Here is a 25078-nt window from a genome sequence, read left to right as displayed (position 1 = left end):
CTTCCTCTACTTTATGCATTAGAATACCGGTTCTGACTGCCATAGTATGTGCTCTGAGATGATCCATTTACAGGTTCTATGATTGTGGCACATTTTACCTTTGAGATTGGGCACCACGAGGTGTACCTTTAAAGCTGGAGAGTGGTAGGACTGCTTTATGACAAACTACGCTTGCACATACATAACACCCTAACAGCCACAAGATGCCTAAAGGAGCACTCTACTAACATTATGTCAGACCATGGAGGTAAATACATTTGTATTCTTACCTTTGAATTTCAGGAAGATGAATCCCACAGAACAATACGGGTCATCACCAAACTGACCGCTCTGATCCAGTGATAGCTAATATGTATGTTTTCTAATTTATTCTTTCACTAATATGAATACCTTTGAGGTCCTGACAAATGCCCCTGGATCCCTGTATGCGACCTACTAAGCGCAGAAACATGTTGACCCTTGTGTGGGAAATATTTGGTTAATCCCTAGTCCTCTTTTGTTTTCAGAAACAATTGGATGACCTTGTATCACACGTTTTTCAGTGATTTTATATGTCAGAGAATATTCCTGATATCCTTATCCTTCAACATATTGCATATTATTTAATTATCGTGACAAAAATCCCAATATTGCACTACTTTAAATCTACTGGAATATTGTGCAAAATATGCGTGATAATAGGTTTTAAAATTTGTTAATGCAGGTCCCCATCAACAATGGAGCAGTGTAAAGTGCTCAGTGCCAATCTAGGACTAGAGTCTGTCCATAAAAATAATGAGATTATAGACTCTATTCTTTTGACAAAATTTGCATATAAAACACAAGGTGCTGTAGCAAAGAAAACATTTAGTATGGGTGATTTTGTCATTTTAATCAAGGGTATCCTACCGAGCAGTGTAGGCAGTAATGGTTTGCATTTTAATAGAAGCATTCTATTTTGGACTAATGGAGGTTTATTACTTAGATCAAAAAAGGTTTATAGTTTAGATCAAAAAGATCCTCTATTCTATTTGAAAACTTGATGCTAAAATAACATTTTATGTTGCCGTTATCACAGTTCTGAAGCTGGATTTTTGCTGGTGAAAAATTACACAATATTATTTCAGTTTTGAATTTATTAATTGTATATCCACCCAGTGTCTGATACAAAGAAAATAATTCAAGCACTCTTTCTTGGCATGTTGTGTCTGGTTAAAGCAATAACATAATATCTTCTGCATACCATTTTATACGAGAAGTTTGCACAAAGGTGAAGCAATTACATTAGCTCTTTGTTTAGTGATAGCTAGAGGTTCCACAAACTATAACAATGAAAATAGGCTAAAGAGAAGACCCTTGTTTTGTTTCTCTTTGGGCTTTAAAACTGCCAGCATCCCTCAAATTTATAATCAGCCTTGCTTCAGTCCCCTTCTATAAATTGTCTATTACCCTTATAACCTGTGCGGGACATCCAGATTCACCCAAAGTATAGACATGTATACCAGGACAACAAGGTCAACATCATTTCCATCTACAAGTAGGAAAATCATTGCTGGGATTTGTTTTATAGAAAAAAGATCCAGGGCTTCAAAAAAATAATTTATAGTTGTGTGTAACTGGAAATCCCCAGAATGAAACAATTTTGATCTAAATTAATTAATTCAGGGATTACTTTATTAAACCTATTAATAGGTAATTTCATAAACATTTTATAATCTGAATTTAAAATGGAAATGAGTCAATACAAATGTGGGTCTTATGGGTGTTTATCTTTATTTTTTTTAAACGAAATATCGGTCCCAGTATTAAAAGAAGGTGAAACTACGACTCCTACGAAGATAGAATTAACTAGTTTTAAAAAATTCTGGAGAAAACCCATCAGGACCACGAGCTTTCCGTAGAGACAAGCTATCAATTACCGCTTATAACTCATCCATTGTAAAAGGTTTGAATAAAATAAAGCTCTATTTTCTTGGCCTAATCTGAACACATGAAGTTGTAAGAAAAATCTTCCAGTTTATTCGAATAATCTTCTTCAGCTTGAACATAAAATGAGTTATAGGGACCTAGAAATATCTCCTTTATTTGCTCTTGTGCAAAAAAGACAAGCCCCTGTTCTTGGACATTTTTAAGTGATAATAGTGCTTTTGGCTGTTTTGTCCCTACACTGCCATGCCATTACCCTGCCTGCATTATTGCTTTCCTCATATATTTTCTGCAGATATGTAGAATTATTCAGATAACCTAGAGTGTAGTAAAATTCATGGAGAGAGGTTTTAACCTATTCTAAGATTAATCTATTTACCTTGGTGTACATCTGCATTACATTATCATAGGCCTTTCTGTCCTGAGTTTCAATCTGCAATTGTTTTGCTCTGTTGCTCTTCCTAAAAAATGTCTTTGGATATTAATAATGCCATAAGGAAGCTTTAAATGTGTAATAGGCCATTTATTGTACCTTGGTTCCTTAAAATGAAATTCTGAAATTTCACCCTCAATGTCTGCCACACAATTTTTATATTCTAAATTTGTTTTGATTAAAAGCCAATCTCACAGTTGGGGACTTAATAAGGCCTCTATAACTGCCATACAAGACCTGAATGATCCGAGAAACTATTTGGTAATACAGACAAATTGTTTAGGTAATGGGAAAAAAGTAAATTCTAGTTGCCATTTTAAACCTAGCTCACTCACTCGTGTATTCTCGTTTATTTGGAAATAATATTCTCCAAGGATCAGTCAGCATTAAATCTACCTGATACTGCCTCAAAACCCTCTGAATTTGGGGATTTACGTGCTTCTTATTGTGTAGTATGTCTATATAGCAAGGTGCTTAACTATGAAAATCGCAACCCCCTTTGAGCTGCCCCTGTGGAAGATAGTTAAATCCAGCTCAAGTCCTAAATATCTTGATTTTTTTAATTTATCTGACGGGACATAGGTATTCTGTGATAGAATTAGTGATGGAGTATAGTTTGAGATCCATTCTTTCACAGTCTGTATTATTTAACCCATTTACTTCAAAAGCAAAGATCTCTAACTTATCAATCATTAAGCATTGGCCCAGGGGCCGATTGTGGCCCTCCTGACCTTTACATGTTGCCTTCCTGGAGAAGAGCAGCATGAGCTGCTATTTAGTTGCTGAGCACTAATATTCAGAAAAAAAGTTAAATAAACGTGCAAGTAACTACTATGGTGTTCTGCACCACTTACATTTAGTTAACCTGCAAATAAATGCTTGCCCGTTTATATGACCTTTTTTTAGACCACCTTACACAATCCCTGACCCACCCAGACCCCTTACTACCGCCCTACTTGCATCAGTGCGGCCCTCAGTCACACCAAAGACTGTACTTTGTGGCCTCTTGGCAAATGTTTGTAAGTGCCCATGCTTTAAACCTTTTTAGACTATGCCAGAAATGTCATACTACCACAGTCATCAAAGACACTAAACAATAATTCATGAGAAAATTTTAATATTTTATGCTCGTAACGGTATAGGAAAATAAAGTGCTATAAATACATTTACACAAATCTGATCAGATCTTATTAATAGCCAAATATCATTCCGACATCTTATTGTCTTAATACTCTTCATTAATTCAAATAAATGCGTAGAAAGATTTCAAACATATGCTTAAAAATATGACATTTTACATCGTGTACAATACGACTTTCTACAGCACCACCCCATACCTTCCCCTCCTCGTGTTCCCTTCTCTCCTGCGCTGCTGAAGATATCCTGACCAACACCAACACCTCCCCAGAGCTGATAGGCTACTAGCACCCTGACCTGGTGCTAACACTCTCCTACTCTTGATAATGGTGACCCTATGCACTTCACGTGCGTAGTCCTGAAACGAAATCTTCTTATCCCTACCATGCTCAGCCATATACAGCTTTAACCAAACTCATTCTAACACTATATAAACGTCATCTGGCTTTAAATCGTTTTGAAAAAATATCAGTTATGTTAAAGCTTTCAGATCTATTGCCTCGGGCACTCCAAAACATTAACTCCCTTTTAAGTTCTTTTAAAGCATTTTGTGCATCTTTAGCTTTGGAGAACACCTGAAACTGACCCTTGAAAATCATTTTAGACATATGAACTATGGAAGCCTACGCTTCCAATACTTAATATTGCAGTATCACATTCTTGAACTCCTTACGTCTACATGCAGTCTCTACCATTGTATCAGAGTATGCGCAAAATGATAACATCGTTTTGTGTAGAACATACTCTCGCCTTGATCAGAGAGTTAACTGGAATCGTTTGTGGATACGTGTGGGTGGCGAAATTTGTGAAGGTATGTGAGGCTATGGGCATTCATTATTGACGAGTCCTGCGGGTATTCCGGGAGCACATGAGACCTGATGAAGGACTCCTCAATGAGATAGAACCAACATTGTCCTCTTTTCTTCTGGGCACTACTGTAATTCTCAGATTCGGTTGTTTATAGTGGTTCTCAATCCGTTCTTTTATAACAAACAAAGGGGCATATTTACAAGCCCCTATCAATTATGTTCATGTGGCAGTAGGGGCTTGCCTTATTTACAAGGCAGCTTTAAGCCACTTAATGTGGCTTAACACTGCCTTGGAAATAAGTCATCCTTTCACACTATACTTGGGGTGGGCAATAGGTGCTGCGGGGGGCGTTCTGCTGCAACACCCATTGATTTTGATGCTGCCCTCTATTTACAAGGGTGGACGCAGCGAAAAAATTAAGCCCATGAAAAACTTGGTATTAACATGGCAAAACTAGGAGAAATGCTTTATTTCTCCTCGTTTTTGCTGTTTTTTATGTGTGCTGCATTGTGCAGCACACATAGAAACAGCAAGACGCCATGAATGATTGTTTATGTGCAGGAAGGTGTCACTTACTCACATAAACAATCATTTCAATATTGACATTTGCAACTTCTATGTGTGCTGCACAATGAAGCACATATAGAAGTTACAAATCGCCATTTGTGATTGTTTTTGTGCAGGAAGGGGCACCTTCCTGCACATAAACAATAATCCCCTCAACACAGGTATCTTGCACTATGGTCCAAGGCTGCCTGCATTTGCACTAGGCAGCTTACTTAAGCACCAGCCTTGGGGAAAACGCAGGAATGTGCTGTATCTTTGTAAATACGGCAGATCCCTGCGTTTTCAAAATGGCAGAGCGTGGTGTTAGCATTTTGTGCTAAGCCACGCTACGACATTCCCTTGTACATATGCCCGAAAATGTCTATCTTCTTCCCAAATTGATTTGTCTGCACTCCAAAAGTATAGAGCTCATCTTCACATCAAGAAACTCGCAGCTCCATTTCCTTTTTTTCTGGCTAAAAACTCGACCATTTTGCCCTCTACTTTATCCAAATATCATTTTATTTTATTTTTGCTGTCTCCAATTGTTGTTGCTACATAGAAATAATTTTGAATGAAATCTCTCTTAATTATGGCCTTAATTGAATCAATGAACATTGATCAGTTGTTGTAATCATAGGGCCCGATTCACAGAACTAACTTAAGACAAAATCCTAAACTTACTACCATTTTGGTATTCACAGAAGGCACTTACTCATTTTGGTATTCACAGAAGGCACTTACTCATTTCGGTATTCACAGAAGTTAGGAGTCCTAACTTTGGGACTCCTAAATGCCTTCTGTGAATACTGAAAGTCTGAAAATTAGGATTTTTCTCAGTTTAGGAGTAGTAAAGTTAGGACTCCAAACTTTAGGACTCCTAAATGCCTTCTGTGAATGCCGAAAGTCTTAAAATAAGGATTTTATTCAGTTTAGTAGTAGTAAAGTTAGGACTCCTAACTTTAGGACTCCTAAATACCTTCTGTGAATACCTAAACTCGTAAATTTAGGATTTTTCGCAGTTTAGTAGTAGTAAAGTTAGGAGTCCTAACTTCACTACTACTAAACTGAGAAAAATCCTAATTTTAAGACTTTCTGTATTCACAGAAGGCATTTAGGAGTCCTAAAGTTAGGACTCCTAACTTCTGTGAATACCGAAATGAGTAAGTGCCTTCTGTGAATACCAAAATGAGTAAGTGCCTTCTGTGAATATCAAACTGGTAGTAAGTTTAGGATTTTGTCTTAAGTTAGTTCTGTGAATCGGGCCTATCGACTTTTTGGACGTCTATGGCGGTGAAGAAATCTGAGTCTGTGACTGCAACAATTGTGAGTTTACCGTTCCCAATATATAGAAATCTTGAGCTAAACGTTCTGTGCAATTTAACTGCCTCAAGGCCCCAACCACAAGGGATTGGTCACACCACGATTCCCCCTTTATCTTTCGGTATTAGAGGTGGACTTCTACTGAAACAGTGCCACGATGTCTGACACTGGTTTTATAGCAGCCAAAGTGGAAGTGGTTGTTGACTCAGGCTAGTTATTTGACACAACAATGGACGTAACCCCAGTAACAGGAGTACCTTGCTGATATGATGCAAAGCTTGTGGAGTTTATTGAAAGCATTTCTACTGAGGCCACTAAATGTGCAGTTTCTTTTCCCATCCAAGTATCTCCTTTGTCAGTTGCCACAGGGCCCCCTGTCTGGTTCAGCTGTTACTATTTGACCGTGGCGAGAGGGGTCCCTTCAATAGTGGCTTGATTTAGTCAAAATAAAGAACCTTCTGAAACTCCTTCCTTTGACTCAGAAGAGGTACGAGGAGATTGCATAGCCACTATTGCTTGTTTTGTTTCCTCTTGTTATTGCAATCTTGGAGGCTTCCAACATTTTAGCCCATTTTATTATCTTGGTCGTCTTTGGTGCCATGGCATAAGTTTGAGTCCCTGGTCATGAGTTTCCAACCAGTAACGGCTTCATATATTGAGCGCAGTCTTTCATAATTGTTAAAATGACCAGACTACACGTGCTATGCTGCTGAAACATTAACCATACTTGGTGGCCTTTTTCAAGAAAAAGACACCATGGATGCCAGTGTATATTCCAGCACCACAAACACCCTTGCCTCCCCTATTCTTGGACGCAGTAGACGGAGAAATCCCGCTGGGATCTGCCGCCTGTCACCTCTGTGTCTCGCCCTTACCTACTGCCACCACTGCTTTGCTCTACCTTACACTCTACCGACCTTGCACCTTGCCACATAATGCTGTCTCTTTTCAGCGAGGCAGTTTATTGAATTTGACTACTGCAGTAGAGGTTGCCCCACGCTAACAGCGTTAACCACAGCACTCCTTCAGGGATCACTGAATGGAGTATGATGAATCACAGAGATGGGGTCTCCCACAGGAGATGGAAAAAAAGAAGAGGATGCGCTACATGGGTGAAGCTGTAGCCTCCATCTCCCCACATTTATTATAAGTTACAATGTTGACTCATCACTACAAACCAGGTTCGGTATATTTATTTATTCTACAGAACGTGAGCACAAGTCAATAAAGTAGCAAGAGTGTGCATGGACATTTCTAGGTTGAGGCCACAACTCACAGGCCTGCGACTGACATTTCAAAGCACTTGCATCTGACTTTATAAGGACCTCTGTCGAACTGCAGCTTTATGATGTCCGTGGTTTTACATCTGACTGAAGCAGCACCTCTTGTAACGACTTCAAGAACTTCAGCCCTGTGTAAGTATCTTGAATGTTTTGCATTGTACTGGTTTACAGAGTAATTTAAACAACAATATGTAAGATGATGCCATCAGTGTTATGAACATGTCATAAGTAAAGTAATATGTCAGGTCATAATCAGTGTATGGCAGTGGCACAAGTTATAGTTAGCTCAGTAAACTATAACTGGTGAATTTCATGTTTTGCTTTTAAAGTGCTAGGGCCCGATTCACAGAATTAACTTAAGACAAAATCCTAAACTTACTACTTTTGGTATTCACAGAATGCACTTACTACTTTTGGTATTCACAGAATGCACTTACTACTTTTGGTATTCACAGAATGGATTTACGACTACTAACTTTACGTCCGCACTCGGGCCGGAAATTCCGGCCCGGAGGCGGAGCTTCCGGCCCGGAGGCAGGGCTTCCGGGCCAGAGGCGGGGCTTCCGGGCCGGAGGCGGAGATTTTGGCCATGGCTAAATCTCAGACTGTTCCCATGAGGCACAGGGTCAGACTGATTTGCATATGGCCATGTCTGAACTGGGATGGCGGAGTGGGCTAAAGAATGGTGATGGATTAAACCCAGATCAGTTGACTGGGGGTGAGTGCTTGCAATGTTCAACACTCCGTCCATCATTTCCTTTGGTTTTTGCTTTGCTTGCCATAAGTTGGCAGGGTATGCTCAGACGTGAGTCCCTTGCTCACTTTACCACTGGATTCAAGCAAGCCTGGCTGAAGACGGCTGAAATGCCCGAAACCGGTCCTAGGAAGCTTGTTTCTGGTCCAGGGAAGACATGGCTTGGCAGTTCGGGCTGGACTGTTCCCATGAGGCACAGGGTCAGACTGATTTGCATATGGCCATGTCTGAACTGGGGTGGCAGAGTGGGCTAAAGAACGGTGATGGATTAAACCCAGATCAGTTGACTGGGGGTGAGTGCTTGCAATGTTCAACACTCCGTCCATCATTTCCTTTGGTTTTTGCTTTGCTTGCCATAAGTTGGCAGGGTATGCTCAGACGTGCGTCCCTTGCTCACTTTGCCACTGGATTCAAGCAAGCCTGGCTGAAGACGGCTGAAATGCCAGAAACCGGTCCTAGGAAGCTTGTTTCCGGTCCAGGGAAGACATGGCTTGGCAGTTCGGGCTGGACTGTTCCCATGAGGCACAGGGTCAGACTGATTTGCATATGGCCATGTCTGAACTGGGGTGGCAGAGTGGGCTAAAGAACGGTGATGGATTAAGCCCAGATCAGTTGACTGGGGGTGAGTGCTTGCAATGTTCAACACTCCGTCCATCATTTCCTTTGGTTTTTGCTTTGCTTGCCATAAGTTGGCAGGGTATGCTCAGACGTGAGTCCCTTGCTCACTTTGCCACTGGATTCAAGCAAGCCTGGCTGAAGACGGCTGAAATGCCAGAAACCGGTCCTAGGAAGCTTGTTTCCGGTCCAGGGAAGACATGGCTTGGCAGTTCGGGCTGGACTGTTCCCATGAGGCACAGGGTCAGACTGATTTGCATATGGCCATGTCTGAACTGGGGTGGCAGAGTGGGCTAAAGAACGGTGATGGATTAAACCCAGATCAGTTGACTGGGGGTGAGTGCTTGCAATGTTCAACACTCCGTCCATCATTTCCTTTGGTTTTTGCTTTGCTTGCCATAAGTTGGCAGGGTATGCTCAGACGTGAGTCCCTTGCTCACTTTGCCACTGGATTCAAGCAAGCCTGGCTGAAGACGGCTGAAATGCCAGAAAACGGTCCTAGGAAGCTTGTTTCCGGTCCAGGGAACACATGGCTTGGCAGTTCGGGCTGGACTGTTCCCATGAGGCACAGGGTCAGACTGATTTGCATATGGCCATGTCTGAACTGGGGTGGCAGAGTGGGCTAAAGAACGGTGATGGATTAAACCCAGATCAGTTGACTGGGGGTGAGTGCTTGCAATGTTCAACACTCCGTCCATCATTTCCTTTGGTTTTTGCTTTACTTGCCGGGATTCCCACCTCCGGGCCGGAAGCTCCGCCTCCGGCCCAGAAGCCCCGCCTCTGGGCCGGAAACTCCACCTCCGGGCCGGAAGCTCCGCCTCTGGGCCGGAATTTCCGGCCCGAGTGCGGACGTAAAGTTAGTAGTCGTAAATCCATTCTGTGAATACCAAAAGTAGTAAGTGCATCTGTGAATACCAAAAGTAGTAAGTGCTTCTGTGAATACCAAAAGTAGTAAGTTTAGGATTTTGTCTTAAGTTAATTCTGTGAATCGGGCCCATAGTTTTTAGATTATTACAACTATAACCTAACTATAATGTCACTCTAAACTTTGGTTGTTTCAGTGAATTTCTGAGGTTTTTAATGTTATATACATTCTTAGTACTTTAATTATGAGGTTTGCTTTTTTCATTGAATATCTGAGATTTCTTTTTTAATAAATTCTCTTTATTCAAATTTTCAGTTATACAGGTTGTTACAATGACCGGCACATGTATTAACGGGCAGACTTTTTCCATTGCCCAGGTCTATAAACCTAAATTCGTTATCCCCCATGTGCACATGTTAAAATCGCTGCAGGGCCAACTCTTCTGGTATTCCACTGAGGGTGGTATTAATCAGTTGCTGCACCCTTTTTGTAATCACGAGATAAACCAGCCAAGAAAAACACAAATATACGTGCCAATTACAGTCAACCAGGAGGGAGAGGAAAGTCAGAGGGGAAGAGCGCAGGAGGGGGATGTCACGCAAGGTCTTCAGGTCAGGGGGATTGAGAATCGGTCTTGTTATATAGGGTGACCAACCGTCCGTAAATTTCACGGACAGTCCGTAATTTCGGCCGTCTGTCCGTTGTCCGTGAAGGATTCTTTAACGGACGCAATTTGTCCGTAATTTTAACCAGGCACCGGTCGCAACACGCTAAGCCGCCACAGCTTCCACCCACCTCCCTTCTTGACTCCGATGCTGTACCAAAGCTCAGATACCCAGCAGCACTGGAGAGGCTCAGCGGGATGGCAACCCTCACACCTTCAGCCCTTGATGAGCTGTTAAGAGGTGCTTGAAGGTGACTGAGAGGGAGGGGCTGCAGCTTCAGGATCAGGGGCATCTATTCAGATGCAAACAGCCCTGAATGCGTTATGTCTCTGCAATTTAGAGGGGCCTCACACATTCCCTTTCTGCCCAGGGCCCCAAACATCCTAGAACAGGGCCCTGATTACACCGAGGCAGCACGTGGTTCTCTTCACAGAGCTTAATTACTGTCACTAAATTGTAAGCAAACCTCGGTTCTTCAAACATGCAGTCTATAATGTAATAAATAAATAAAAAAGAAATGGCGCAATCGCACCCACACTGATTAACAAAGTATGGAGGACAATCAGTTAAATCAGTTCTCTTGGAGTATCTCCTTTAAGTACTGTACATCACAGTGGGGGATGGCAAAACAAAAATTTTGGAAAGAGAGCTTGTCTTCTCGTTGTCCTGTCCAGGAGGGGGTGAGGATCCCTACCCCACCCTGGAAGAGACCAAGAGAATACTAGTATACTGCATGCCCACCCCTGTGCCCACCCTGGTAGATCCTGTTCCCCCTCCTGTGATAGCTCCTACCCCCCCCTCAGTGATGGTTCCTGTCCCCCATGTGGTGACCCCTGTCCCCCTCCCCCCGCCTGTGATGGCTCCTGTCCCCCCCTGTGGTGGATCCCGTCTCCGCCCTAGGTGACTTCTTTTCCAGTCCTGGAATGGCTCCTTCAGCGAGGGTGAAGTTCTTGATGGGCCTCTTCTCAAAAAGGCTCAGCTCAAAATGAATATGAAAAGTTGGGCGAGTGAGTAAGTGAAGGGATGGCTGGATGATTTAGTGAAAGGGTGAATGGACGAATGAAAGATTGAATAGATGGATAATGAGAGAGGATGGATTGATGAGTGAGTGGAGGGATGGATGAGAGAAAAGGTAAATAGCTGAATGTATGGGTGGAAGGGTAGCTGGATGGGTAAAAGGGTGGATGGATGAGTGAAAGTATGGATGAGTGAAAAGGTGGATGATGAGTGAGTGGGTGGATGGATGAGTGAAATGATTGACGGATTGATGAATTGATAAGTGCAAGGGTGAATGGAAGAACGGATGAGTGAAAGGGTGGGTGTAAGGATGGATGAGTGAGTGAAAGGGAGGGTAGATGGACAAAAGGATGAATAGATGAGTGAAGGAGTGAAAGGATAGATGGATGAGAAAGGATGGATGAGTGATAGGGTCAATGGATGGATTCATGAGTGGATGAGTAAAAGGATGGGTGGGTGGGTGGATGGATGGAAGGAAGGATGGCTAAGTGAAAGGGTCGATAGAGAGAGAAAGGGAGGATGGATGGATGACTGGAAGGGTGGATGGGTGGAAGGATGAGTGACTGGGTGGATGGATGAGTAAGTGAAAGGATGGCTGGATGAAAGGGTAAATGGCTGGATGGATGGGTAGAAGAGTGGATGGATGAGTGTACCGATGGATAGGGTGAAAGGGTAGATGGATGGATAATGGATTGATGAGTGAAAGAATGGATGAAGGGATGGATGAGTGAAATGATAGATGGAAGGATACATGATGGATAGGTTTGCAAATGGTTGAATATGTTTGGATATGGCTGGGCTTACTTATATACTATTGTGCGACCTCCTCTGATGTGTCTGTAAAACTTACCTATTGTCCTGAAGTTTTGTCCTGAATTTTGACCTCCTGTCCTGAATGTGTCCTGAATTTTGACCCTTTGTCCTGAATTTTTACACTCACCGTCCTGAATTTGCACCAATGCCAGTTGGTCACCCTATTGTTATAGGGCATGTCAGGTGTGTGCTGCGGTATCCCTGGAATCTGGGGGCGCAGCAGCTCCTCCTCTGTTGCATGCGATCACAGGTATTGCAGCAGGGGTCCCCATACTTCTTTCGGTCGGGATTGAGTGGGCATTAGATCCCAGTATGCGGACAGCTGTTGTTAGCAAAACGCTGCATCACCGAGCCATGCCTCTTTTTGTGGTGCCCATGCCCTACCCCATGTCATTGCAATGCGTCGCTTGGCGAAGAGCAGGAGCAGCGCAGTAAGCTTCCTGCTGTCTGCCGGGAGGTCCTTCACGTGGCCAAGCAGCGCCCTCAAGGGGGACCTATCTATGAGGGCTCCCGACATTTCCTCGATTGCATCAAAAACTGTTGCCCAATAGTGCTGAACTTTGGGACATTCCCATGCCAGATGCAGGAACGTTGCGTCGGGTGAGCTACATCGCTGGCAGCGTGCCTCTGAGAATAACACTGCTTTTTTGAGCCAGACTGGTGTCCTGTAAAGACTATGGAGGAATTTAAAGTAGATAAGGCGCAATCTGTAGTTCAGGGAGAGGGTGCGCACCTGCGTGCAGCAAAATGTCCATTGGTCTTGTGTGATTGGGACTCCCATCGCCGCCTCCCAGTCCCGATGGGCCCGCGGTATGGGCACTGGCGCAGTGTGTTTCATGTCTTTGTAGATGCGCGTGATTAGCTTGCGCGGAGAGTGCTTTTTCAGGAACCGCTACTAAGTTTGGAAAGTGGGGGTGCCACCGGGAAGGCAGGTAGCTGGTAGTATCTGTTCAAGGGTGGTTAGGCCTCCATTCTACCTGATGTGATGCAGTGCGACGAAGGTGCCCTCCGGATATACATCTCTCATTTTGGTGAGCTTAATGGATCGTAGTCTAACACAGGGGCCAGCCTCAGCCAGAAATGGCATTGCTGGGTGCTGTATCAACGGGACCATGGGGGGATACATTACTTCTTGTTCCGCCCTCCCTCTCATACCGTGCCAAGCCCTCACCGTGCAGCTCACCGTGTCAATCGTGGTCCTAGGCCGGGGTCTCGTCTGGTATAACGCTGCTGGTACGGGAAGTGGGGATACCTGATCTTGCTCGGGGGCCGTGTTTGCCATGAATGGAGTGGGGTAAATCCAGTGATGTGCAAATTGTACTTGGGCACACCAGAGGTTGAAATCGGGCACGCCCTGCTCGAATGGGAGGGTGAGGATTTCCCAAGCTATCCTAGGCTGTTTTTCCGCCCAAGCCAGAGTAACCATGTTGGAGCGAAGTCGCTTCCTTAAACTGTTAGTGAGAGGGAGCGGTATGTTCATGAAAAGGTAGAGAAGCTTGGGTAAAACAACTATCATAATGATGGCTAGCCCCCTTGTCATGGATAGGGGTAGCATGATCCAGCTCTTTATGCGTTGGTCCAACCAATCCATAAATCTACCATAGTTGGAGTGCCAAATTTCCTCGCGGTCCCGGCTAATCCATATGCCCAAGTATTTCACCGGGTCGCACGTCTACCGCAGGGGGAACTCCGAGTGAACCCGCGTGGTGGCCTCAGTTCATGGAAAAATTGTTGATTTAGCCCAGTTGCTTACGATACCTGAGAGTCCGCTAAACCTAAGAAACTCTCTGATTGGGGGGTCGAGATTAGCCGCGGGATGTTTGACGTAAAGCGTGACATTGTCTGCGCACAGCGAGACCAGCACCACCCGGGGTGTGAATGCTAGTCCTCTGTGGGCGTGATGTTGCTGCAGCCGAGCCGACAGTGGCTCCATCGCCACCGCAAAAAGCAAAGCCAATAAGGGGCATCCCTGGCGGGTGCCCCGGGAGTCTGAGAACAGGGGTGTAATCACGCCATTCAACGGTATTCGCATAATGGGAGATGTGTAGAGTAGCATAATTAATACAGCGTTTGGAGATTGTGAGCCATGGCCCTGCCGGGGATAAAACCACACTGGTCTGGGCGCAGTACCGTGGGCAGCAGGGGAAGGAGACGCAACAGAATTAACTTCACAAGGATCTTATGTACGTTAATCATTGAAAGAATCCGATATGAGTCGCACCTGAAAGGGTCCTTGTCAGGTTTTAGAATTGTAATAATGAGAGCCTCACGGAGCGATGGAGAGAGCAATCCCTTTTCTACCGAGTCCTCATACATGTTTATTAAATGTGGAGCAAGGAGGCTAGCATATTCTTTATAGAATGAGGCGGATAGGCCATCTTGGCCAGGAGTTTTATCACTCGGGATGGCCCGAAAAGTTCTGATGACTTGCTCCTCTGTAAAGGGTTCGTCCAGGTAGGCATCTTGGCTTGCCTCCAACCACACCAGCTCCAGTGTGTTGAAGAATTCTTCCAATGCAGGCGGGGTTGTGTCTAACTAGACCCGGTAAAAGGATGCATAGAAGGAGAACATTTCAGCCTGCACAGCCGATTGGCTTACTGCCATTTCCTCATCTGTGGTGCATAGCTCTGGTATGTAATTGCTAGCCCATGGCTTGCGGAGTAAACCCTACAGCGTCCTCCCAGCACATTCTCCCTCCCCATTTCTTTGGGCTCTAGTTTCTTTACCAAGGAAATGTGCTTCCCTGACGGCTGATTCCTAGAATTTCTCTAGTTTGGCACGGATTGTACTCAGCAACTTGCTACTGGTGTTGACAAATAACTCCCGCTCCAAAACTTGTATTTCCCCTTCTAATTGTTTTAGGTTCCCCCTCACGGATCGAAGGTTCCCCGCCTGTTTGGCAATACATTTGCCCCGTATAACAGTTTCAAAAACTTCCCATAGTGTTGAGGGGGATTCCACCTTGTCCTCATTGAGACGAAAATATTCGGATATAGCCTGTCTAATGTCTTTGTCAAAAACCTGGTCACGGAACGCACCCGTTGGGAACCTCCATGCAAACGCTCTAGTGGGGTACTCCAGGAAGTCCAGCATCATCAATATTGGGAAGTGGTCAGAGAGGGACCGGGGCAAGGGGCTGCACCTCTGTGACCCATGTAGCCACATCTCGAGAGACCACCCAATAGTCTATTCATGACCATGAAGGTCCAGCGTACCTCACACAAGTATCACTTATCTCTTCAGGTTGTCTATGATGCCATTCATCTATCAGATCTCCCTCCAAGATTATGTCTCGCAGCTGAGTTTGCGCATGGAAGTAGGGACAGCGGGAGTCGCCCGATCTGTCTTTTTGGGCATCAAGAATTACATTGTAGTCCCCTTCCCAGAGTACAGCACTGGGGCCACTCGCCAGATGTCAGTACAAAAATCTGTATCGTCAGCATTTGGCCGTATATGGAGGTAAGTCTGATCAGGTGTGTCCCCCAGCGCGCATGCTATCATGACATATCTGCCCAGCTTGTCAGTGATTGTTGCTCGTGTGTGCCAGTGCAGCCCTTTTCTAATGAGCATGTCTACACCGAGAGCGTAATTTTAATAACAAGCTGTGCGTTTCTCTCACAAACAGCCCGCCTGCAGCCGCCCACATGTACTCTCAGTGAGGTGTAATTTCTGCAGGAGGCATATGTCTGCGTTGTGGCGGTCTAGCTGCGCAGCTTCCATTCTGGTCTTCCGTGTATCGTTTAGGCCGTGCACCTTCCATGTGATACACTTATTTATTTATTTATTTAAAACATTTGTAGAGCGCAACTGTCACCTAGCAGGTATCCTGGCGCTGAAACTCACTCCTTAAGAAGGAAAGAGACGGGAGGCTTCACTAGGGAGTTAGCAGCAAACGGGATTGGGGAAGAGCCAGGTTTTGATTCGCTTTCTGAAAGGCAGGAGTTTTGGAATTTGGCGAATGTCGACCGGCAGACTTTACCCTGGTTATGTTGCCCTATGTGATAGAATGCATGTATGCGTGCTTTGTCATAGGTGATGTTCAGAGGCGACTGTCGGGAAATAAAAACATAGGAGAGGAAGGGAAAGGAAGCGGCACATAGAACAGTTACAAACCAAGAACATCTCCAAAAGGGCCCACCCACTCCAGCCCCCCAATCACGCTGAGCATAATACCCACGCAATCCCCATCCCACACACAAGTACATCTTTAGTTGTTGCCATGGGATCACCCCGGGGGGGGTGGGAAGTCTAGGAGCCCAACGAGTCCGCCCGCAGGGCCGAGCGGCAGGGCACAGTCTTGGAGGTAAGTTCCAGTCTAGTTTATTTATTTATTTTTACATTTGTTTTTATTGATTTTACAGAATCAGTGAGCCAGACATCATATAAAAGCTATAATGACATACAAACATATGGTATAGCGTGACATGTGAACAACCAATTCAGGATAATATACTTAACAATGTTGGGCACCTATAAGTGTCTTTGTATACGTTATATAGCGGTCCAAGCTCATTAAAATAAGCTGTCAACAATCAATGCAATTATAACATCCTAACAAAAAAAGATAACTCCTTCTCCAGCCCCCCTCCCTCTTAGCGCGCTTGGTTCACAATATCCAACAGTAGCATTTATGTATCGATCATGTTCACAGGTGTGTGTAAATCGGTTCCAGAGTCTGTCGTATTTAAACTGCATATTCCTACCATCTTACCCAGAATAGCACACAAATAATGTGAGGGGCCCCAGTGTCCTGTAACAGTGTATCAGGCTCCTAAGTGACAGACCCAACACCCCTCAGTAGGACAAAATATATTTCGCAGCGTATTCCTCCAACATTGCATACCAGCTCAGCGAAATCGGTGTTTTTCTAAGGCCTCTGTATTACTCTCTTTTTAGTTCAGCCCCTTCTGCTTTACCCCATCTCAACATTTCCGTGTGCCAGTCCAGCAGCGATGGGACTCTAGTGGCCTTCCATCGTGTAGTTATGGCCCTCTTAGCTAGAAGTAGCGTAAGGTAAGTAAATCGTGAGGCAGGGTTCCCTTTCTTTTCACTGGGTCTGAGTCCTAGTATACAGTATTCTAAGGTGTCATTCAGGTGTGTCGGGGCTATCGTTGTCAATATTTTGCATACCGTCGCCCAGTAATGTCCTAGTCTAGGGCAAGACCATACCATGTGTACCAACCCCGCATTGGGTGCGTGGCAGCGTGGGCAATCATCAGCCGTCCCTGGAAACATAGCGCTCAGTCTGTGTGGGGTTAAGTATGCCCTGTGTAACAACATCAATTGAATACATTTAAATTTGAGATTACGAGAGACCTTCTTGGGGAACCCCAGTATTGTGTCCCATTCCTTGGCTGTAAATGCACGGCCCACATCCCCTTCCCACTTGTGCCGTAGCGGCTGCAATGAGATCGCTCTCTCAGTTCGGATCCCGTGAGTTAGCCATTTTGTCAGTCGAGCCCCATTGCCCATTAGGTATTGAATGGTAAGTAGTGTGTTCGTGAGTGGTTCAGTATCTTCGGTCGACCATGTGGTGCGTATATATCTGGAAATATGTGCATGTAATAGGAACAACATATCGGGGCATCATGTACATGTACAAACGTTTCATGTGACATCCTCTTGGGGACAGGTATCGGTAGGTTGGTGAAGAAGTAAAGGAGCCGCAGCAATAGTACCATTTTCGTGATGGCCACTCTGCCCGCTACCGATAGGGGTAATGATACCCAAAACTGAATTTGGGATTTGAGAGAGGCAATCGCACGCCCCAGGTTACCATCCAGGAGGTCTGAGGTGTTGCGATAAATGTGTATCCCAAGGTATTTAAAGGTATCAGGTGCTATGTGAAAGCCCCAGAAACCAAACTGGAAGTGTCCGTTTCTCCCAGCACTGTCAAAGAAATATGCGTATGACTTGGCAGCATTGATAGCCAGGCCAGAGAGACCTTGGAATGACTCAAATATAAGGGGCATTGAGTGGGGATTAGCGAACATGTCCCTGATGTAAAGAATGAGATCATCCGCATATGCTGAGACAATATGGGACGTACGATCACGTGTTATTCCCTGACAAACTGCAAAAGTACGGAGTCTGTGTAGGGGTGGTTCCAACGCCAGGATGAACAACAACGGTGACAAGGGGCAGCCCTGTCTTGTCCCTCGAGCCACTACATATTGCCCTGAGACGTGTCGACCCGTGCGCGCCCTCACCGTGGGATTTGTGTACAACAAGCGCACCCATGCTATGTATTCTTCAGGTATACCAAAACGTGCGAGGGCATAGAACCTATAATCCCAACACAAGGAGTCAAATGCCTGCCTCAAATCAAGGGATATACAGCCTTCCATAGTTCCCGTGCCACGTGTTCCTAGCATAACTTTGTGTAGCCGTCTGATGTTGAGTGCTGTGCTTCTACCAGGTACAAATCCGCACTGGTTGGAGTGTACCAGCACAGGAAGAAACTGATTAAGGCGAGTGGCCAACAGCTTGCTCAGGATAAGTTCCAGTCTAGTTAACCTCTTCTGTGCCCATGACGAGATAGTCTCGTCATGGAGCACGGTCGCGCTGTGCCCATGACGAGACTATCTCGTCATGAACCCCACCCACTAATGTAACGCCCGGCACAGGAGGGGGAAAGGGCGTGGCACAGAAGGGGTTAAATAATAAATGGGTGAGAGAATCACCAGCAATAAACAAAAATTCTCTGATTACTGGAAAATGATACATGTTGGGAGGGTAACAGTCACAAGGAGCCCGGGCCGCCCATTTCACGGGCGCCTACCTGGTGATAACCACAAATTCGACCATGCAGTTTGCAACTAGTCATTGTAGCTAGTGCGGGTATCCTCGTCTGTTTATTCCCTAGTCCGGTCTGTCTTATTGTGAAGGAGCAGATCCTTGACGAAGCGTGCCAGAGTCTCGGAGTCCTTGAAGTAGGTGGCCTTGTCGGCATGGAACACACAAGGTTTTGCCGGGTGTAGTAGGGAGTATTTGACTTTTAGTTGCTGCAGGGAGCACTTGATCAGAAGGAAATTTCTCCTGGCTGCTTGTACTGCCAAGGTGAAATCTTGCATGTTTTTGCATGTTTCTGGCAAGGTGGAGCACCGTGTCCCTATCACGATAGTTTAGGAGGTGCACAATTATAGACCTAGCCAGCGTGCCAGGAGGAGGACGAGGGCCAAGAGAGCGACGGGCGCGTTCCATGATACACACTGGTGAGAGCGACTCACCAAAGAAGGTTCGCAGCATTTCTTCAACATAGTATTCAACCCGCAACGTGGCAGTAGACTCTGGCCCCCCTACTATACGAAGATTTTGCAGCGTGACCTGGTATCCAAGTCTTTGTTTTTGTTTCAGTTCAACTCAAGGGCCTTTTCCATTCAAAGGAGTTTTTAACGAGTGTCCACATTTTCGTCTTAGAGCGCAGATGTGCGTTATTCCGCCTGTTCCAGTCGCTCCCCATGGTTTGTCGCCTTTTCCTTTAGTGAAATCTATCGGCTGGAGTGTCAATTTTATTATCAATGGCGGTAAGGGACTGTTTCAAGTCTCTTAACATCTCCCGAATGTACGGTTCAGTAGAGGCACCTCCGGTTGGTTCCACTTCCAGATGGGTATCCTCCACCGTTGGGGGTACCCGAGTGCGCCTCCGCTCCTCGAAGGCCAGCTTTGATTATTTAGTATCTATCTGTAGTGCACAGCCCCTGGGTTGTGTGAGTGCTGCAGCAGTGGCAGTGCCCGCAGCAGTGCAGTGCTGAATGTGCTGGCGGCAGCCGTCCCCGCACCCAGTCGCTTTAAGTGCGGCCGATGGGACCGTTTAGTGGGTGGAGTGCGACTGTTACAGGTGCATTTTAGACCCTCTTCTCTCCAGGACAGGCAGGCCCCAGGCAGCGCACTCTCTGCTGCGCCCTGGGTGTGTGACCCAGAGCTGTTTCTCACTTCTGGGCATCATTGCACATACGAAGAGCATGTGTAGTTTTTTTTTTTTTTTTGGAGTGCTCCAGGGTGGATCTGGACTATTTGGGACAGGGGCACGTCGCAGCGGACGGTCCTTGGTGATCGGCTTAACCCTGTGCATGATTGCATTCTCTTGCAGGCCTGGGGAATGTCACGCGCCCCTCCCTGTAGTATGCTGGCAGCCATAGTTGCTGCTGGGTAGAGTTGGTGAGGCCGCAGGTGGGTGACATCCGCAGCCCGCGGCGGGGCCTTAGTCTCCTCGTGTAGTGGTCAGTGACAACAGTGTCTTTGTCTGGGCACCCCCACCCGTCATCGCAACTCTCACAGTGGGTTGTAGCCCAGCCACCACCTGCAAGTGCCCCCTGCTATGCAGCCTGCACCCCAGGCAATCAGAGCGCGGCCGCGGTCAGGAGTCCACATCTGTTGGCAGTATTCAAGCAGGAGCGAGTCCTCCGGTGATGCCGTGATCGGCCAGGCTGCGATAGTCACTTTAGGGCCTAAGCTAGGCTGAGGCGCTGTTTGCGCCCGGTGGCATGAACAATGCGGGCCCACTGGCCGTCTCGGGTCGTGTCTCAGACCGGAGCGTGCCTACCTTCCAGTTGCCTGCAGAGGGGAGACAGCTCCCTCGTCTCCACTGCCAGCCCCATGTGGAGGTCCATCTCAGTGCTCTGCTATACGTCACCCGGGAGGGCTCCGAAAGTCAGCCTCACATCACGTCCGAGGCTTCAGCTCCCTCAGTGCCGTAGCTCACCTCCGCACCAGGCCGGAATCTCACCCGGCGCTCCATCTGCAGGTCGGTGCCCCCAGGGCTGCCTGCCCCCAGACTCGCTAAGGCTAGGGCTGCGACCTCCCCGTTCGGATCTGCGCTGATTAGAGGCTTCTATTCTGGCTGGAAAAGTGGATTAATAACGGATCCCTCGGCCCGCCATCAGAGCCTCACTACGACGCAGACATCTTGGAGTCCGGCTCACTAGCGCCCCCCCATTTCTGAGATATTTTTAATGTAAAGTAAGATGTTATCAGCAGACTTAACTATAGCATGACTTTAACTTTTGTTTATTTTAGTAATCAGTTTTTTTCAATCCGATTTACCCAACTCCTTAACTGAGCATACCTTTTGAATGTTCACAGTAGAGAGTTCGAAGCAGCGCATGGACGCTGGGGCTTCAACAACCCCCAACTGGCCGAAACCCCCATCGTGCACCAACCCACAAGGACCAGGGGTTGTCGGTACCCTTAATGTGACTGCTGTAATAGCACTCCAACATTTCTCTCAATATTGCAGCCAGTCAATTCAATAGCTCTGTACCACAAGACGATGCTGGACCGGCAGTGCTCAGTAGGCCAATGGGGAAAAAAGCAATTTCGGACAATAAGAACGCTCTAATATTTGATTTGCATTCCTGCTTGATCTCATTAATGTCTACGAAGTTTCTTTTGCACCTCAAAACCAGTAAAAAAAGAGCTAAGTATCTACTTATTGTGTGTGATCTCACAGACATTCTTCATATTTTACTTTTTACCAAAAGTTATGCCTTATGGCTCTACAGAGGTTCAGGAAAATTGGGTCTTTGTGTCCTTTACTTAACACCTTTCAGTATGAAAAGCTTACAGCAAAACATTGGATGATTTCATGAGTGATGACATCAATGATGTCATTTAGCATTTCCTTATTGACGTAATGTGAGGTCATAAGCCGTACATGGAGGGGGTGCAAGCCTCACCTAGCTAAACTAGCAACCTATAACTGGTGAATTTCAGTTTTTTTGTTTTTTTCAATGTTAGATTTTGTATTATTTCAAAACTTAACTATAACATCACTTTAACTTCTGTTCTTTCCAGTGAATATACACAGATATTCACATTCACAACCCTGCAGTTCCGCAAGTCTTCACTAGAGATCCCTCTTGAGTCAGATGCAAAATATTTAAAATTATTTCACAGAGCTGCAGTTCATCACGGAGATCCTAGAGGCCCTTCTCAAGTCAAATGCAAAAGCATTGAAATTCTTTCTAGAAGCTGCAGTTCCTTATGTCATTACTACAGGTCCGGTTCGAGTCAGATACAAAATCTTCATTTTCTTTCAGAGAATTAACGTTCCTCAAGGCGTAACACATATGAATAAGAGATAGTTTTACCAAATATCTTTACTTGTTTGCATTTTTGTACCATGACCCATAGAATATGGCAGTGAGTGGGCAGTTTACTGAAACACAAATATAGTGTCATTTAAGAGACAGTGTCTAATAATACAGCTGAAGGCACTTAACTATCGTTCACTCCTAATAATTTCATATACTAGGATGTCTTCACAAGTGCTTCACAGTCAAGACATTTATTGAAAGTTGCAATATTGATTCAATAGCATATACCAGCATTGGTACATTTACTTATCCTATAGAAAACAAGCACAATTCGTTAGAGCATCAAAAGTGTATATGTATATTTTTCTCAAATTAGTACAGTTTTGAAGGGCTGCAGTCTTGGTAAAGACTTCAAGCTGTGGCTTCTGACGCTAGTAGGAAATCTAGTAATTACCTGAGATACTGCAATTATGTGAAAGGCCGGACTGATTGGTTTTGCCAATGCTTGTTTTACATTGCAATCGTCCTTCTTCCAACTCACCAATAGGCCATTGGCGTTTTGTGTCGACGTGCATCCTAGATGCTGTCCAGAAAATCGCAGTTTGTTCCCTTTTTGAGTCTGAGATCTATGCAGAACAAAATATGGACCAATTCATTTATTGCCATTAGTAAATCCAGTTATGGAAAGTGATAATTTTTGTTAGTGGGCGTGCTCAGGCAAGTGTGTGACTGTTCTCCTCTTCTTTCAAAGTGAATGTTTTCATTTCCGTGACCGTCTCACTATTGACATGCATCTATATCACACTGAAAACGTGAGTTTACGCCATTTACTCATCTTACACACTCTGGCATGTTTTCTATCTCCTCCATTGCATTTACATAACTTACTAACCGTTCTAATGTACATTCTTTCATACTTTATAATTCGATATGTAGGGTTTGACTAGTCGTACTTCTAAATCCAGTTTTTGAAGGGTACTAATCAGTCGTCGATGAAAAGTAGAGGAACAGTTTAACAGCTCTATATTTTTGTTGTTTAGGTATGAGACCGCCACCTTATTCATGGAAAAAATGGAATGTCTCCTGGCTGCAAAAGTCTGGCAGTGACTTGATGACAGACAAAGAAGCATGTGAGTTTGCTTTGTTTTCTGGACACTGATGTATGCTATGATTGTGCTTAAAATGTATGTTGTAGTAAATGGAACACTGCCTCTTTAATCCCAGAGTCACTTCATTCAGGGTGCCATTAGGCAGCCGCGAAGTTTTGCACCTGCCTGTCCAGTGAGTCATTATTTGGGGGTCATGGGGGGGGGGGGGGGCGGTATATAAGTAAGAGTTCCTTCTGGGTCCAGTTTTCAGGAAGTAATAAAAATGTCAAGATATCTCTTGTGATTAATGTTCCTGCTAGAGATTGGAGCTTTCTCCAGTGGCAGTTTTCACTTGTCATAAAGAAGTGCAGAAGGTTAATAAGCCTGCTGCAAATAAATTATCTGTGTTTTTTGTGGATGGCTGAATGGATCAGTAAATCCAGCCTTTTACCAGCGCTTTAAAATAAATAAAATATATTTGAGAGAGGGGATAGGGAGAGATGAGGGGCACTTTTGCCGGGTGGTTGTGAGGGAATCCGAGATGGAGGTCATGGGCGCCAAAAAAAGATTGTCGCACCAGGCGCCATCAACAATAAAGACGGCCCTGTTCAGTACGGATTTGCGAGGTGAGAGCCATGAGCAGGAATTTTGGTGGTGTCAACTGTAAATAACATGTTGGCATCCTTGTCCTGACCAGTAGTTATATTCTGCACTTCAGGAATATACAGTAACAATCAGTAAGGTACGGCGGTGGCGGGGCGGTGGAGGTGCAGGGGCTTTAATTTGAATAAAAAAAAAAACAATCACCTGATCTCGCTGCATCTCTCCTCCGTCTCTCCCGCGTCGAGTGTGTCTCTTCTGGGAAGCACCCAGGCTACCCTGGACCCCTGGGCCAATCAAAACGGTGCAATGAAGCGTTGTGATTGTTCTGAGCACTGTGCGTATGCGCTTAGCCAGGAAATGGGGTCCTGGGCATGTTCACCATGCAGCCTGCATGGAGAACATGTGAAGAGTGCATGACTGTTTGGTCGGCCCGAGAGGGCCGGTCAAACATTCATGTGCATTTTACAGATTGCACATGCTTTTCACGCAGTGTGACGTTCACAACAACGTGTTATCTTAAGATTTCCTGTAGTTTAACCTCCATAGAACCTCCATAGGCAAACAGGAAATGCCCATGACCAGACCTACAATCAACCAAGAGGGAAGTTTGGTGCCAAATGTCTTGAGTCCGTTTCAAATCAAAATATACATAATATAATATAATATGCTGCACCCGCGCAAGAGGCAGATCACTTTGAGCCGGGGCCATTAACCAGAAGACAGATGACCCTATCTGAAGTGGAAGAAGCGATCCATCAGAGTGTGGGTATCAAAGCCCCTGCACCAGATGGTCTACCCATTAATCTTATCAAATAGAAGCCAGACTTCTGGGCGCCCCTATTATTAAATGTTTTTAATAATCTGATACATGCTCCGTTACCCAGCTCCTGGTCCACAAGCATTATAGTCCCGATTTTTAAAAAAGGGGATCGTTCCCAACCCAAACTGTTATAGGCCTATCTCCCTAATCGATAATACTTTAAAATATTTAGGTAGAGTCCTATATAATAAGATTTTAGAGTGGTCTGAGGAAAATTGAATTTTAGATCCTTGTCAACTGGGCTTCCGAAAGTAAGGTGGGCACCAACGAACAATGCCTTAATCTTAATTTAATCATGGGCAAATACATCATTGCGTGGGCTTCCCCAATCTATCTGGCCTTTATGGATTTGACCTCAGCTTTT

General features: G+C 45.1%; 1 protein-coding gene across 1 annotated transcript in view; it reads left to right on the top strand.

Moving 5' to 3' along the window:
- The window catches only part of FAM227B (family with sequence similarity 227 member B), a 3353280-nt gene that overhangs the window by 1617641 nt on the left and 1710561 nt on the right, over window positions 1–25078 (top strand). Inside the window, exon 9 of the mRNA XM_085646151.1 lies at window positions 23244–23333. Within this exon, the coding sequence (XP_085502277.1) occupies window positions 23244–23333 (90 nt within the window). The remainder of the gene's footprint in view (window positions 1–23243; window positions 23334–25078) is intronic.

The sequence above is a fragment of the Triturus cristatus genome, chromosome 3_1 (assembly GCF_964204655.1).
Source record: "Triturus cristatus chromosome 3_1, aTriCri1.1, whole genome shotgun sequence".
Taxonomy (NCBI): Eukaryota; Metazoa; Chordata; class Amphibia; order Caudata; family Salamandridae; genus Triturus; species Triturus cristatus.
This window is presented reverse-complemented; position numbering and strand designations above follow the sequence as displayed.